The 12593-nt window shown below is 44.2% G+C and overlaps 1 protein-coding gene across 1 annotated transcript; it reads right to left on the minus strand.

Moving 5' to 3' along the window:
* Positions 1 to 827: 827 nt before the first annotated feature.
* si:dkey-117m1.4 (uncharacterized) lies at positions 828 to 12218 on the minus strand. Its single transcript, XM_055225385.1, has 9 exons — positions 12074 to 12218; positions 6849 to 6925; positions 6623 to 6683; positions 6177 to 6447; positions 5627 to 5698; positions 4542 to 5497; positions 2949 to 3778; positions 2216 to 2449; positions 828 to 1442 (listed from the first exon to the last, which is right to left on the minus strand). Exons 1-9 carry the CDS (start codon positions 12154 to 12156, stop codon positions 1174 to 1176), a joined length of 2853 nt encoding a protein of 950 aa, XP_055081360.1. The 5' UTR covers positions 12157 to 12218; the 3' UTR covers positions 828 to 1173.
* Positions 12219 to 12593: the final 375 nt, after the last annotated feature.

The following is a 12593-nucleotide window of genomic DNA, read 5'->3' on the forward strand; positions in this document are numbered from 1 at the left end:
CTCCAAGTGTGGTTTTGACAGTATACCTTTGATTTTTTATAATGTTTTTTAGATGGTAAAAAGCTGCTGATGTTATTGATTTGACGTGATTGTTAAAGTTCAAGTCTGAGTCCATTGTTATCCCTAGACTTCTATCCAGATTTGAAGGTTTTAGAGAGAGAGCCTGGAGGTGACTGCTGACACTTTCTCTATGTGTCTGTAGTGTTAGACACTGCTTAGCAATGTTGCTTTTCCTTTGCATCTGACACACAATCCTCTGCCAACACAAATGTCCAAGTATTTAATGTTTGCCGACTTGTAACCCAACTCAAATTATATTCTCAGTGTGCACAATGGTTCATGATCTGATTGTTGTCATGTGATGTCTGATAGATCATTATGTCTCCACCAAAGGGACCATGAAGATGAATGTGATGTGACTCTACTGCCATCTTCTGTGCAAAGAGGAGCTTACAGTGACTGTCCAAGTCAAGGTTAGATTTTTACGGGGTGAATTCAATTCTGTATTTTCCATTCTGCAAGCTGCACATTTTACATAATAACTGCCACAGCAAAGTAGACCTTCAAGCAGGAGGAACCAGATCTAAGAAAGGTGGAACCTACAACAAAACCAAGAGTAGCAACTCTGTGTGGTATGCACAGTATATCGTGGAGACAATATAACTGAATTACTATTAAATGTAGTATTTTAGTATATAATATATATTATACAGTTTGTATGTTAGGACATTTGTATTCTGAATTCAATATAAACAGATGTGAAATAAAAGATAACAAAAAATGATCTTCAGTTTTTTTTATAATAATATTTACAAAAAACAAAACAGACAACAACAACCTCCTTTCATACAGTATATTTCTTTTCTCTGAAACACTATTTACATCTGTACACAAATGTAACTATATATACAGTCTATCGTCTAACAGAGCAACACTGATGTACACGTATGTAACAGAACTGTACGGGTGTTTGAACAAAACACAGGTATACTTTCATTAAACATGATGAACATATATAAGCACATTCACTCTAAATAATGAGCAAATACTCTTTTCATTATGAAAAACATTAGATGTGACGTCACCCACATAAGACAAAAGGCCTAAAACATTTACATTGAGAATTTTAAGCACAAAATATGCTTTTGCCTTTTCCTGATCCCTCTAATGAAATCATTTGTCTATTGGCTGCTCTTCAGCACACAACAGGGGCTGGCTCTCTCGTCTCTGGATCTTCTTTAGCAGCTGGATGCGGTTGTGGCAGTAGAACTTGACAGCTCTCCAGTCGCGGTGGTTGTTGACCAGCAGTGGACTGTTCTGCAGGCAGCGCTCACAGTCGGCCTTGGCAGGAACTCGAAGCTCAGTGATGTTTTGGTTCAGATGCTCCTCTACCGCTGCTCGCTCAGCCTCAGACCAGGGACGCTTCAGGACGCCGCGCTTTCCTATGACAGCCAACAGCACCATCAGTACAAGGGCTACTACAACAACTGCACACACTACACAAATGTGAAACTTTATTCAAGTAACTGAGCTTCTGTAACTAAAATCATTAGAAGCTCCACTATGAACACAGTGGAGGCAAAGTGGGTAAAGTATCTAACAAATCTTCACTAAACTACATAAAGAAATATTTAAATCTGTGATCAGATTTGCTCTAGGGTAGAGGGGATGACATTTGAGCCCAGTAATAACACTTGTCTCAATAGGAAATTGCAGCTATCTGCTTCATGGGAGAGTTCAGTAATCAGCTGTCTGTCCCACACCATGAGGCTGACCAATATGATGAGTGGGTGGGCAGAAGTACAAAGTCTGTGCTAGAGTATTATGATGTAACATTCTCCCCATATTGGAAAATTGTCACAAAGTCAGATCACAAGTCATTTTATATTGCCATATTACCTCTAAATTCCTGAGAATTCCTGAGATCCCCTGAGAATGTTTGGGCTCTGCCAGGTTAGGAATGAATGACTGTAGTGGTTCTCTGGGTCACACGTACCAGTGGTGGTATGAAAAATCCTTCAAGTTAAAATCAATTTAATCCACATTTTGGCCCACTTTTAATTGAGTTGTTTAGAACTAATTAGTAGGTAGTAGTGTAGTTAGTTTTACTCCTAGTTTTGGCCTTAGTGGTACTCGGAAGGCTAAATAGTTTCTAAGGTGCTACTTGGTGTGAAATGTTGAAGAACCACTGCTGCACAGCAAAGACGTTCCGTACCTAAGCCCCTGCGATTGGCAGGTAGAAGAGGGACAAGCAAAGTAGACAGTGAATGAAGTGCTTGTGTGTTCTTGGGCTTTTTGGTGCGTCCTTTGTTTTTGGTCTTCTTCACATTCAGCAGAGCAGAGGCCTGGGTCTGTAATGGTCCTGCACCCGAAGCCTCACTTTTCTCCTTCACAGTCTCTCCATCTGACTCTCCCTCTGAATACGAGTCAGCGGAGTTCTCTGACATTACTGCAAAATAGTAGATAGATTAGTTTATTTTGGCAACATAATGAACAGAGCAAAAATCAAAGGTCAAGTTTGCCACAATAAAAATGTTTGAAGTGCTATGTATTGCAATAACCAGTAATATCGAAGACCATTGAGTAAGCCCTACAATATTGTATTTATAACAAAAATAAATAAAAATAAGAAAAAGTATGTGGATAAATGCTGAGCCCAAAAGTATTGTTGCCATAGTCCAGTGTTTCCCAAAAATACAGGACACTATAGTGGCAAAAATAGTCTAAAAACAACGTGACTCACACTCTTTACATTGTCATAATAAGCATAAAAAGTAACTATAAAAAGTGAAATAATTAAATATGTGACATGTACAACTACTCAAATTATATGAGAGAATACACACACATACACACACTTGTAACACCACAGTTTGAACTAAATTTATGGGAAACTGTGCAGTACTAATTATTGCAACAGGCCTAAACTCAAGTCACTGCCAACTCACCATCCAGCTCCAGACAGATGTGGTTTAGACTCATTCCTCTGAAGAGAACTCCGTCTCGCTCTCCACAAAGCACCACGCGCCCAACTCTGCCCATCAGCCCTGCGTCTTGACCAATGTCAGCACAGCTCTGCATCACATGATACTCTCTTTCCAGGAATTGCTCCAACCTTTCCACAGCACCGCCACCCACCTGTCCTGGCTCCTCCCCCTCTCCCAGGAGCAGAAGCTGGGTGAGGATGCCAACCTGCCTCCGCACCCGAGTCTGGGTCAGTGTGCGAGGGTTATGGATTCCACTGGAGCGGGCTAAGCTACGCAGGAGTTCAGTGCCTCGGAGGGGGGTGGCTGGGGAGTGGTACGGCCGGGCGAACATGTACGGGTTAGCGGGGTCCACGCCTACCCCATGACGAGTCTGTAAGAGGAGCTCCAGGCAGGGCTCGCTGTGAGGAGGGAGAATGAGAGGCTGCACCCTTCCGCGTTTTCCTTGCACCCCTACTCTGGGCAGATGGGTCAGTACCAGCCGCTCAAAGGGGGAAAGAGTAGCCTCCAGTGGGGTGAGAGCGGGGGGAGCGCCCGGCGGGACTGGGATGGGGCACTGGGGAGTGACACGAGAGTGGTACTCCGTGATTAAGAGCTTGGATACCTCACATTCTCGTCGTCGGTTGTATAGTATAAGCAGGGACAAGCTGGAGTGGCACAAAAGTCTCCAGGCTTCTGCGGACTGAAGCTGCCGGGACAGGGACAGAAAGGCCGAGTGCTGTAGGCGGCGCAGGTAGAGGACCAGAGATGACAAGGAGGAGAGGAGGTACAACATGCGGGGGTGTCCGGAAGGGCTGCAAAGAGGAGTCAAAGTGTGGAATTAAAGGTCCTACATTACACAAAATGGATTCTTGTGAGCTTTAAGCCATGTTCTAATGTAGTGTCCTCCTCAAAAACATATCCGGAGTTGTGTTTTGCTTTATTCAGCGATGTTTGAGTAATCCTTTATTATTACTCTGTCTACATCCCCAAAGCTCAAAATGCTCAAAAAGAGGCTACTCCAGGGTTGAAATCATCCAAATCATTCTAGTGAAAGTTTAAAAGAACAGTGAAACACACATTATAGGTAGAACAGAGAGTTTTCCGTTTGAGAGAAGAACGCAGCCTAAATATGGAGGGTTTGTAAATGACACAACTTCAAGTATGTTTCTGATGAGGAAACAACACTGTAACGAGGGCCAGAAAATAGAAAATATAACTATAACAATATTTCATAACCGCGCAAAAGGTGGTATAGCTTCTTGACCATTATCTTATTATAAAAGAAAGCTCAAAATACTAATTCTGCATACCTTCTAAACAACTTTGATATTATCTTGTAGTCAATATATAGCTGCCTCTAATGTACTACATACAATAGTCTGAATTTTCATAACCAATCAATATCCATGGGTTTCAGAGTTATGAAAAAATCTGATGGTTGTCATAGTAACTGACCATTCAAAACAAAATTTGAAGTCCTCAAAATGGCTCCTACCAAGGAATTCTTTGTCTAACAGTTTCACATTTTTTAAAGGGACTTAAATGTATTGTATGGCTAAACTCTGCTTAAAGTACCTTAACATCTTTTCTTTATCGTCAGCGCCACTGTCAAATTCCACTTCTCTCATGCCGTTCTCCTCATCGATGTCAGAAGTGTCGTCCTGCTTCACTTTCACTGACTCCATCGCTCCACTCAGTGGACTCAGGGCGCAGACATTCTCATCATTGACCCTCTTCAGACCTGATTCTCCTAAGTCTTCCTCTTGATTCCGCATGCCTGTCTTTGACCTCTTCTTCCCCCCCTTTCTGATGGGGCCCACAACTGCAGGTGGTGGGCTACGGTTGTGAACACAAACACCCACTGCACTCTGTGATGGAGGCGGGGAGACCGAAGGTGAGTGATGGGCTGCCATTAGATTGGGTGGACTCAGGGATAGTTCGTGGACTTCAGACTCCTCCAGTGACTTTACTAGGGGCGGTAAATGGGATTGCGCTGCATTGGGGTGGGGGCTCTGAGCCTGTAAGCGAGGCATCTGTGTGTAGAGTTCCACCAGGGCGGAGCACACGTCTGGCTGGTGGGCGTGGTGCTTGTCCAAGTGGCGGCCCAAGGAGCGGAAATTGCGCCCGCAGAACTCACAGGTTTGGGTGATGCAGTCTATAGCGCTGAAGGGACCTGGAGCTTTGAACACTGGTTTAGGTGAAAATGAGGAGGAGGGTGAAGTAGGCAGCTGATGTGGAGGTGCATCAGATGAAGGAATGGACTGGTCGAGATGGTCATAGCCAACTGCGGTCTGCTGAGCCCGCCCTGGTGATGTCCGATAAGGGGGATTTTTCTTTGAAGGAGTGCTCTGTTGCTTCTTTTGGAGCGGGGGTGCATGTCCTCGTAGGCTGGGGTTGTCTTCCTCCCGCTCTGAGCCACTGCCATCCGAATGTGATATGGGAGAGGCTGAAGGGGACAGGGACCATGAGGGGGTGACATAGACTTGCTGCTGCTCCTGGTGTAGTGCAATCAGAGGGAAAGGCTCTTCCTCCTGCAATCATAGGGTCATTTACAGTTAATTGAGGAAATAACTAAAGCCTTACAATTGGATTATTTCAAAATTTCTTCTTTCAAGTAAGCACTGAAATGAGTTGAAATTAAACATTTTTATGTAAATTACCTTTTTGATTTTGTTGTTGTTCTCTGTCTCAGTGTACTCATGTTGTGCTGGGGACAAACCTCTGCTGAATCCCTATGCAATAAACGGAGAACAAAAACATCACAAAATCCATTACTGACGATTCTATATTAAGCTTGGTCGTCAAAGGGAAATAATTACCCTCTTTAATCTTTTCATTTTTCAACACTTTATTTTCTCATGTGGACTGAAATAATCATCTTGTTGAAGCAATAGGTTTGACTTTAATATGAACAGCTCAGATGGAGAGCGGGAGATATGTATTTTTATCAAAAGCGTTTGTGAATTTTCATGTGGTTTAAACCCACTAGAGATATTAACCATAAACCAGGTCTTAGAGTATATTTTGACAGTTAAACAGCAAATATCTATTCACGATACCACAGAACTGACCTCCGATAGGTACAAAATAAAGCTATATCATCGCCATGGTAACCCACTGTGACAGGTAGTAACAGGTGTAACATGTGAGTTTTGAATATAATCTGTACGCAAAATATATGTTATAAAACTGATTTTCACAAAGACTGACCAGATTTTCTCCCCACTCGATGAGGCTGTAGTCCACGGTGATCTCTTCTCCCCTTGTGATGTCCCGAATGGCGATAACCACAAGTCGGACTTGATTGGCACAATGGACCTCTCGGATGCGACAGTTTGGTGCCGGAGGAGAGCTGTGTCTTGGGGCAGAGGCCGAGGGAAGGGAGGGGTGTGGACTAGTCTGAGCAGATCCTGTGGTTGTAGGGGGGAGTGGAGCAGGTGTGGAGCAAGAACTGCCCTTGGACCCATTGGAGACTTTATTACTGAAAGGAAAGGCTACATTGAAGTGACCCTGTCTACACGTTAGTAATAACTACTGGACTTGTTTTGTCTTTAGGAAATTGGCTTATCCCAAAGACAAGGTTTCCAGTTGTAAAATATGTTTACAGATCAACCTGAGATTCACTGCCAAGTTGTGTGTGATATTTTTCCACTTACAGTTTTTGAGGGAGGCTCTTATTTTTATCTGCTGTTGACGCTCTTTCTGCAACTCCTTTACCTGCAGGACATTGGAGAAAAGTGATCATGTATAATCCAAAGGAGACCTAGATGTACTTGCAAACATGAAATGAACATAAGTACATGTATGAGCACATTTAGCTGCACATAGCACAATGCAGCATCACTGTTGACACTAAAACATGATAAGCTGATGCAGCCTCACCTTGCCCTGGTCCTTCCCCAGAGTCAGACACGAATACTTTTACAGGGGTTCCCTTCCGTTTTCTCCCACATCCTCGTCTGTCGAGACAAGCAACAGGAAACACTCATGTGATCAATACGTTTATAGTCCAGTAATGAATGCATCTAAAGCATTCTTTCTTGCACTTAATCCCACTGAAAACTTGAAAAGAATATCTTTAAAACACAGGTATTAATGCTAGAGACAGCCGCAGTATTAGCAGGAAGGCCTTGAATACTTCTAACATAAAGGGGATTATTTATGTGTACGGAATGTCACATGAATTTAGAAAATTAAAACAAAAGCTACAAAGACACTCATGAGGACCTACGGAGCAACCCCACAGAGCCTGTCTCTGTATTGATCCACTCTGTTCTCTTTTGGACTTGAATACTTGAGTGTATGGACTACTTTGCTTCTCAAGATGATTATCCGAGCATATGTTTTTTGACAACAATGTGAAGACAGTTCTATGAAGTACAGTGTTTAGTGTCAGCAAGCTGCCTGACTCCAGGTCACTAAAAATTACCATCTGCAGTTTAATTTTGCTGTTTTTGTTTGTACACCCTCCAGGTTAGAACTTTGACACTGGCCAAACACCCTCGTCTTCACCTCTGCCCACATCTCTGTCTATGTCCGTGCATTGATTCTCTTTTCTCCTCTTGCTGTACCTTCTACTAATGCAGCCATAGAACGCCCAAACACACACACACACGCACACACACACATACAGACGCACACACAGACCCACACCACAGTCTGCACACAGTCCACATGTTACACACAAACAGACTGACACCCTCCCCCTCTGTGGCCCACATGCACGCACAACCCGGCACACAAACAGCCTCTCTCCACACACACACCCCGCCCCGACAGCAGGCACACAGACACGCAACTCACACACTCTCATGCGCTGCACACAAATACACCTCCCCCCCTCCCTCCCTCTCCCCACCTCCCTCTCTCAGCTCACACACTCCCTGCTAACACACGCAGTACTCACACACATTTCTCAAATAACCAAAGCCACAGTCTCACGTTCCATCTAGGAAACACACACTTTTTTCTAGATGCCCAACACAACAAAACATTCTCACACTACAAGCTCTAGGTCAATGTGGCACTCCATGGAAAACGTACAAGAAAACAAGTGTATGCACATGTAACACACCAGCCATCTTTTGTCACGCAACAGTGTCACTCCTCATACATGTTTGGATTACGTTCAGATGTAGATTGCTGATGTGATTTTGGTCAGGGGAACTACAATAAGTCTATGGGGATGGCGTGTTTCAAAAATGTCAGTGAGGTAGAGGTAGATGCAGTGGTAGGTGGAGAACGGAGATACTAACATTTCAAATTGTTTGTTCATATGAAGCACAAACTGTTGGAAAGTAATTACTAAGCAACAACTATAGTGGAGGTGGAAAAGGGGAATATGTGTTTTTTTTTTCAGGATTATGTTGTATCTGTCACTATATCAGGTATTCAATGTGTCACAATTAAGCTATTGTTACCTGTTTTTCGGTTCACACTTTGCATGTTAATATTTCTCCTGCTCTGTGCTTTCATATGGATTAGGAACATCAACACGCACAAACTCACACACACTCGTACACTCATGCTGGATTCCGTGCTTCGAGTGGACATTACATCGCTATGACTTGCATTCATTTCCTGGAGACTGATCCTAACCTTAATCATAGACTTGCCAAACCTAAACCAAACCTTAACATATTTTAAGTAACCGATATTTGAACTTTAAACCATGTTGTTGATGTAATAATAAAGGATTTTGTTCCTATACGGGGAGACAGGGCCCCAAGAACTGAGTGTAATTTTAGTCCCCAAATTTAATAAATCTCTGCCCTTACACAGAATCCTCAACAATAGAACAGATACACCATCCGCCCTCCCTACACTTACATACCACCCACTCACCAACATACTTCTTAGCACGCACTAAAATGTCCTTTCCTCTTTTGTAAACAAAGTAGATGCAGAAACACACAGTGGCCTTATAGAAGCTGCACACACACACCTCCCCTTCTGACTGCAGTCAACGCACAAATACGCACAAACTCACACTACACACACAGCATATGCACCAGCTACCAAGCCTTCTTTTTCTGTTTCCAAGCCACTCTCTCTCACACACACTCCCCCTCCCTCCCTGTCTGCTGCTCCTGCTTCTGAGCTGACACACACTTGTGCATAGACCCACACCTACACACTCACACACACACACGCAACACACAAACACACACACACATTGGGATTCCATGCTTTTTGAGGACATTACATTGACTTACATTAATTTCCTGTAGACCGATGCTAATCTTAACCATCTTAAACCCCAACCATCCTTAACCTATTGTAACCCATATCTGATCTTTAAATCATGTTGTTGATCTATACTCTCTGTAATAAATTGTCTACATAGAGGTAGGTCCCCATAAATTGAGTGTGTGTACACAGATTTTGGTGCTCACATTGTGTAAATATCCACCCACACATGTGCATGATGCATATCCATGCTTTTGGGGGGAAACACTGACTTACATTCATTTAGCCATAGTCACTACTTGTCTAACCTTAACCTAAACCCTATCCATAACCTAATTGTAACCTCTATCTGAACTTTAAAAGTGTGTTGCTGATCTAATAATCAAAGATTTACGTCTGGGGACCTTATTTTTGTCCCCATAAAGGAGGCAGGTCCACGTGACGTGAGTGTGTGTACAGACTTAAGTCCCCACAATGTGAGAAATATGTGCCCACATAGACACACACACACACACGGCCACTGTCACATCCCCTCCCCTCTCCACTTTCTGCCTCACTGTACGCACAACACACACCTTCTCGTGCACGCAACAGCTCTTTGCTCTGCTCAGCTCTCGCCGCTCTCTCTCTCTCTCTCTCTCACACACACACACACACAAACATGTCTGCTTTTAGAGACAGGTTCACTCATTCACTTTGCATTAGTACCTCAGTATCGGTGCACTCACTTTATACCTCAAAGAAATAGGAAAGAAGCAACACTATTTCAGTAATTACTCTCTTCTTTTTGCTCAGTAGACGTTATCAAAAGTGTTGTTGGGAGGGAGGGTCACCTATATTTGTCCACCCCTGTGGGACTCCAGTAAAGCAGACTAAACATAATTTAAGCATCTTCAACACTTGTTTATAATTTATTATTTTTTTTTTTTTTTAGTACTGATTTATAGATGAATATGAACTTTTATATGAAAAAGACAGATATCCCTCAGTCCCTCCTGTAAGTGACCTGTGTCCCATAGAGCTACACTAATACACAACTCCCATCTCTGTCCTTTGAGGGACACACACACACACGCAAACAGTGTAGTTCCCTCCCCCACTCACCACTCACTGGCACACACACATCCCTCCCCTTCACTGAGCGCTAACACACTTCCCTCTGACTATACACACACACACAAACACACGCACATGCACACAGACACAAGCACACACCCCTCCCCTTCACTGAGTGCTAACACACTTCCCTCTGACTACACACACACACACAAACACAAGCACACACACCCCTCCCCTTCACTAAGCGCTAACACACTTCCCTCTAACTACACACACACGCACACACCCCTCCCCTTCACTGAGCGCTAACACACTTCGCTCTAAACACACACACACCCACACATACACACGCACACCCCTTCACTGAGCGTTAACACACTTCTCTCTAACTACACACACACCCCTCCTTCACTGAGTGCTAACACACACGCATGCACACAGACACAAGCACACACACCCCTTCACTGAGCGCTAACACACCTCGCTCTAAACACACACACATGCACACACACACGTCCTTCACAGCTTCTCCATCTTCTCTCTCTGTGCACACAGACCTCACACACAAGCCAATGAAGACTGATGTATGTGAATGTATATGTTTAGATATAATTTCAGATCATTTCACTTGACAGTACATCTGTGTGCTGTCAGTTCTCTGAGCATTATCTGTCATGTAACAACAAGACATGACAATATAGGCCCTGTGGACGGAACCTCTTAGTTTGTACTGCTGACGGAGTTGGTGCTGCAGTAGCTCACGCCTCCATCTACGGGTTCAAAGTGAAATTCCAGCTTACCAGAGCAACACTTTGGGGTCTTCTGTTGACCTGTGCAACATTTAAAGCTGTATACAGATTATTTGAAAAACACATAAACCCAACATGCTTTAGAACAGTTTCTCTTGCTCCGTGACTACCCATCTTTTCAACGTGATGTGCACGACTACACACTTCTCTTTGTCACACACACAGCTCCCCCTCCCATCACTCACACACAACACTCACTCACACACACTCGTACACACACACAACTCCCTCCACTGCTGTAAAAGTGCACACACATGCACGTGCGCACTCACGCACGAGCACAAGAACCCCCGCCTTCTTCTCTTCTACACACACTTCCACTGTGTCTGTCTCTGTCACGCACACACACACACCGCCCCCTCCCATCTCTCTCTCTCACACACACAGACACACACCGACACACACACAGACACACTGCTGCTCCTTTCTCTCCCACGCCCCCCTCCCATGTTCTCTCACAACTGCACACACTGCATAAGCAAGACTCACACTGAGTATCCACGGAGTATATGACCATGCTTTAAACACAGTGTTTATAACACAGTGTTTATAAAACAGTGTTTATAACATAGTGTTTTTAACACAGTGTTTTCACCTGGCATCTGTGTCAGAACAGGTTCAAACTTCACAGCCCTTCAGCATTAAATGAATGAGGGAAAAGAAAAGATAAACATACCATATGGTGATGCAGTTATTACGTGTATGTTTTACATTTGCCCTCGCCTCACCCATTTAAGTATAAGTTATAACACATTCATCGGTGAGTGTCAAACGTGCGCACTAGGACTGAACACTGTGGCACGCGCGCATCTCCGGTGCTTTGTGCGGGAGCAGCCTAAGAGTGAACCGGGTAAAGAGCAAAAACACTCTATTTGACCAATGTCCACTTATTGTGCCTTTAAATATTTACTAAAAGTTATCACAGGCAAATATTTACAACTTTAACGGACTCTAGCGTGCAGTGTGCGCACACACCCGCCAAGACGCGGCGCCACTGACATCGACAGTCCTAAAGAGACACTGGTTCAACACTTAAAAACAAACTCTTACCCTCGTAACGGCAGAGCAGGTTTCCCACCATCTGCTTCAGTGTGCGCCCGGCGCTCACACACAGGACGCACAGTCTCCGCCATCTTCACCGCCGCACCGTGCAGCGCACTCACTGCTCTCGCACACTCCTCCCGGTACACTCCTCCCGTACACTCCTCCTGTAGCCGCTCATCGAGCTCAAACCTCGGCCATCCCAGCGTGTACCACTGCGTAACAGCGAGGGGAGAGCGCCGCTGAGGACGTAAACTACAATGAGCCCAGACGCCTTCCTGTCACGTCCACCCCGCGGACTACAGCAGTCTGGAAGTAAAGACGTGTCGAGTGTAAAAGCAGCGCAGAAGCTCTTCTTACATTAACCACAAAATGAAGCCTGCTTTGTTTCAGTCACCCCTCCGCACGCACATGGACGCGCTTACCTATAGCAGTGGGAAAAAATAAACTGCCTCATGCGAAGTGGCCTAATAGAGTGTAATAGTGGACTGTTACTCTCATGATTTGTATGTTTACACCTGTTTCCTTC

Source organism: Periophthalmus magnuspinnatus, chromosome 1 (assembly GCF_009829125.3).
Source record: "Periophthalmus magnuspinnatus isolate fPerMag1 chromosome 1, fPerMag1.2.pri, whole genome shotgun sequence".
NCBI lineage: Eukaryota > Metazoa > Chordata > Actinopteri > Gobiiformes > Gobiidae > Periophthalmus > Periophthalmus magnuspinnatus.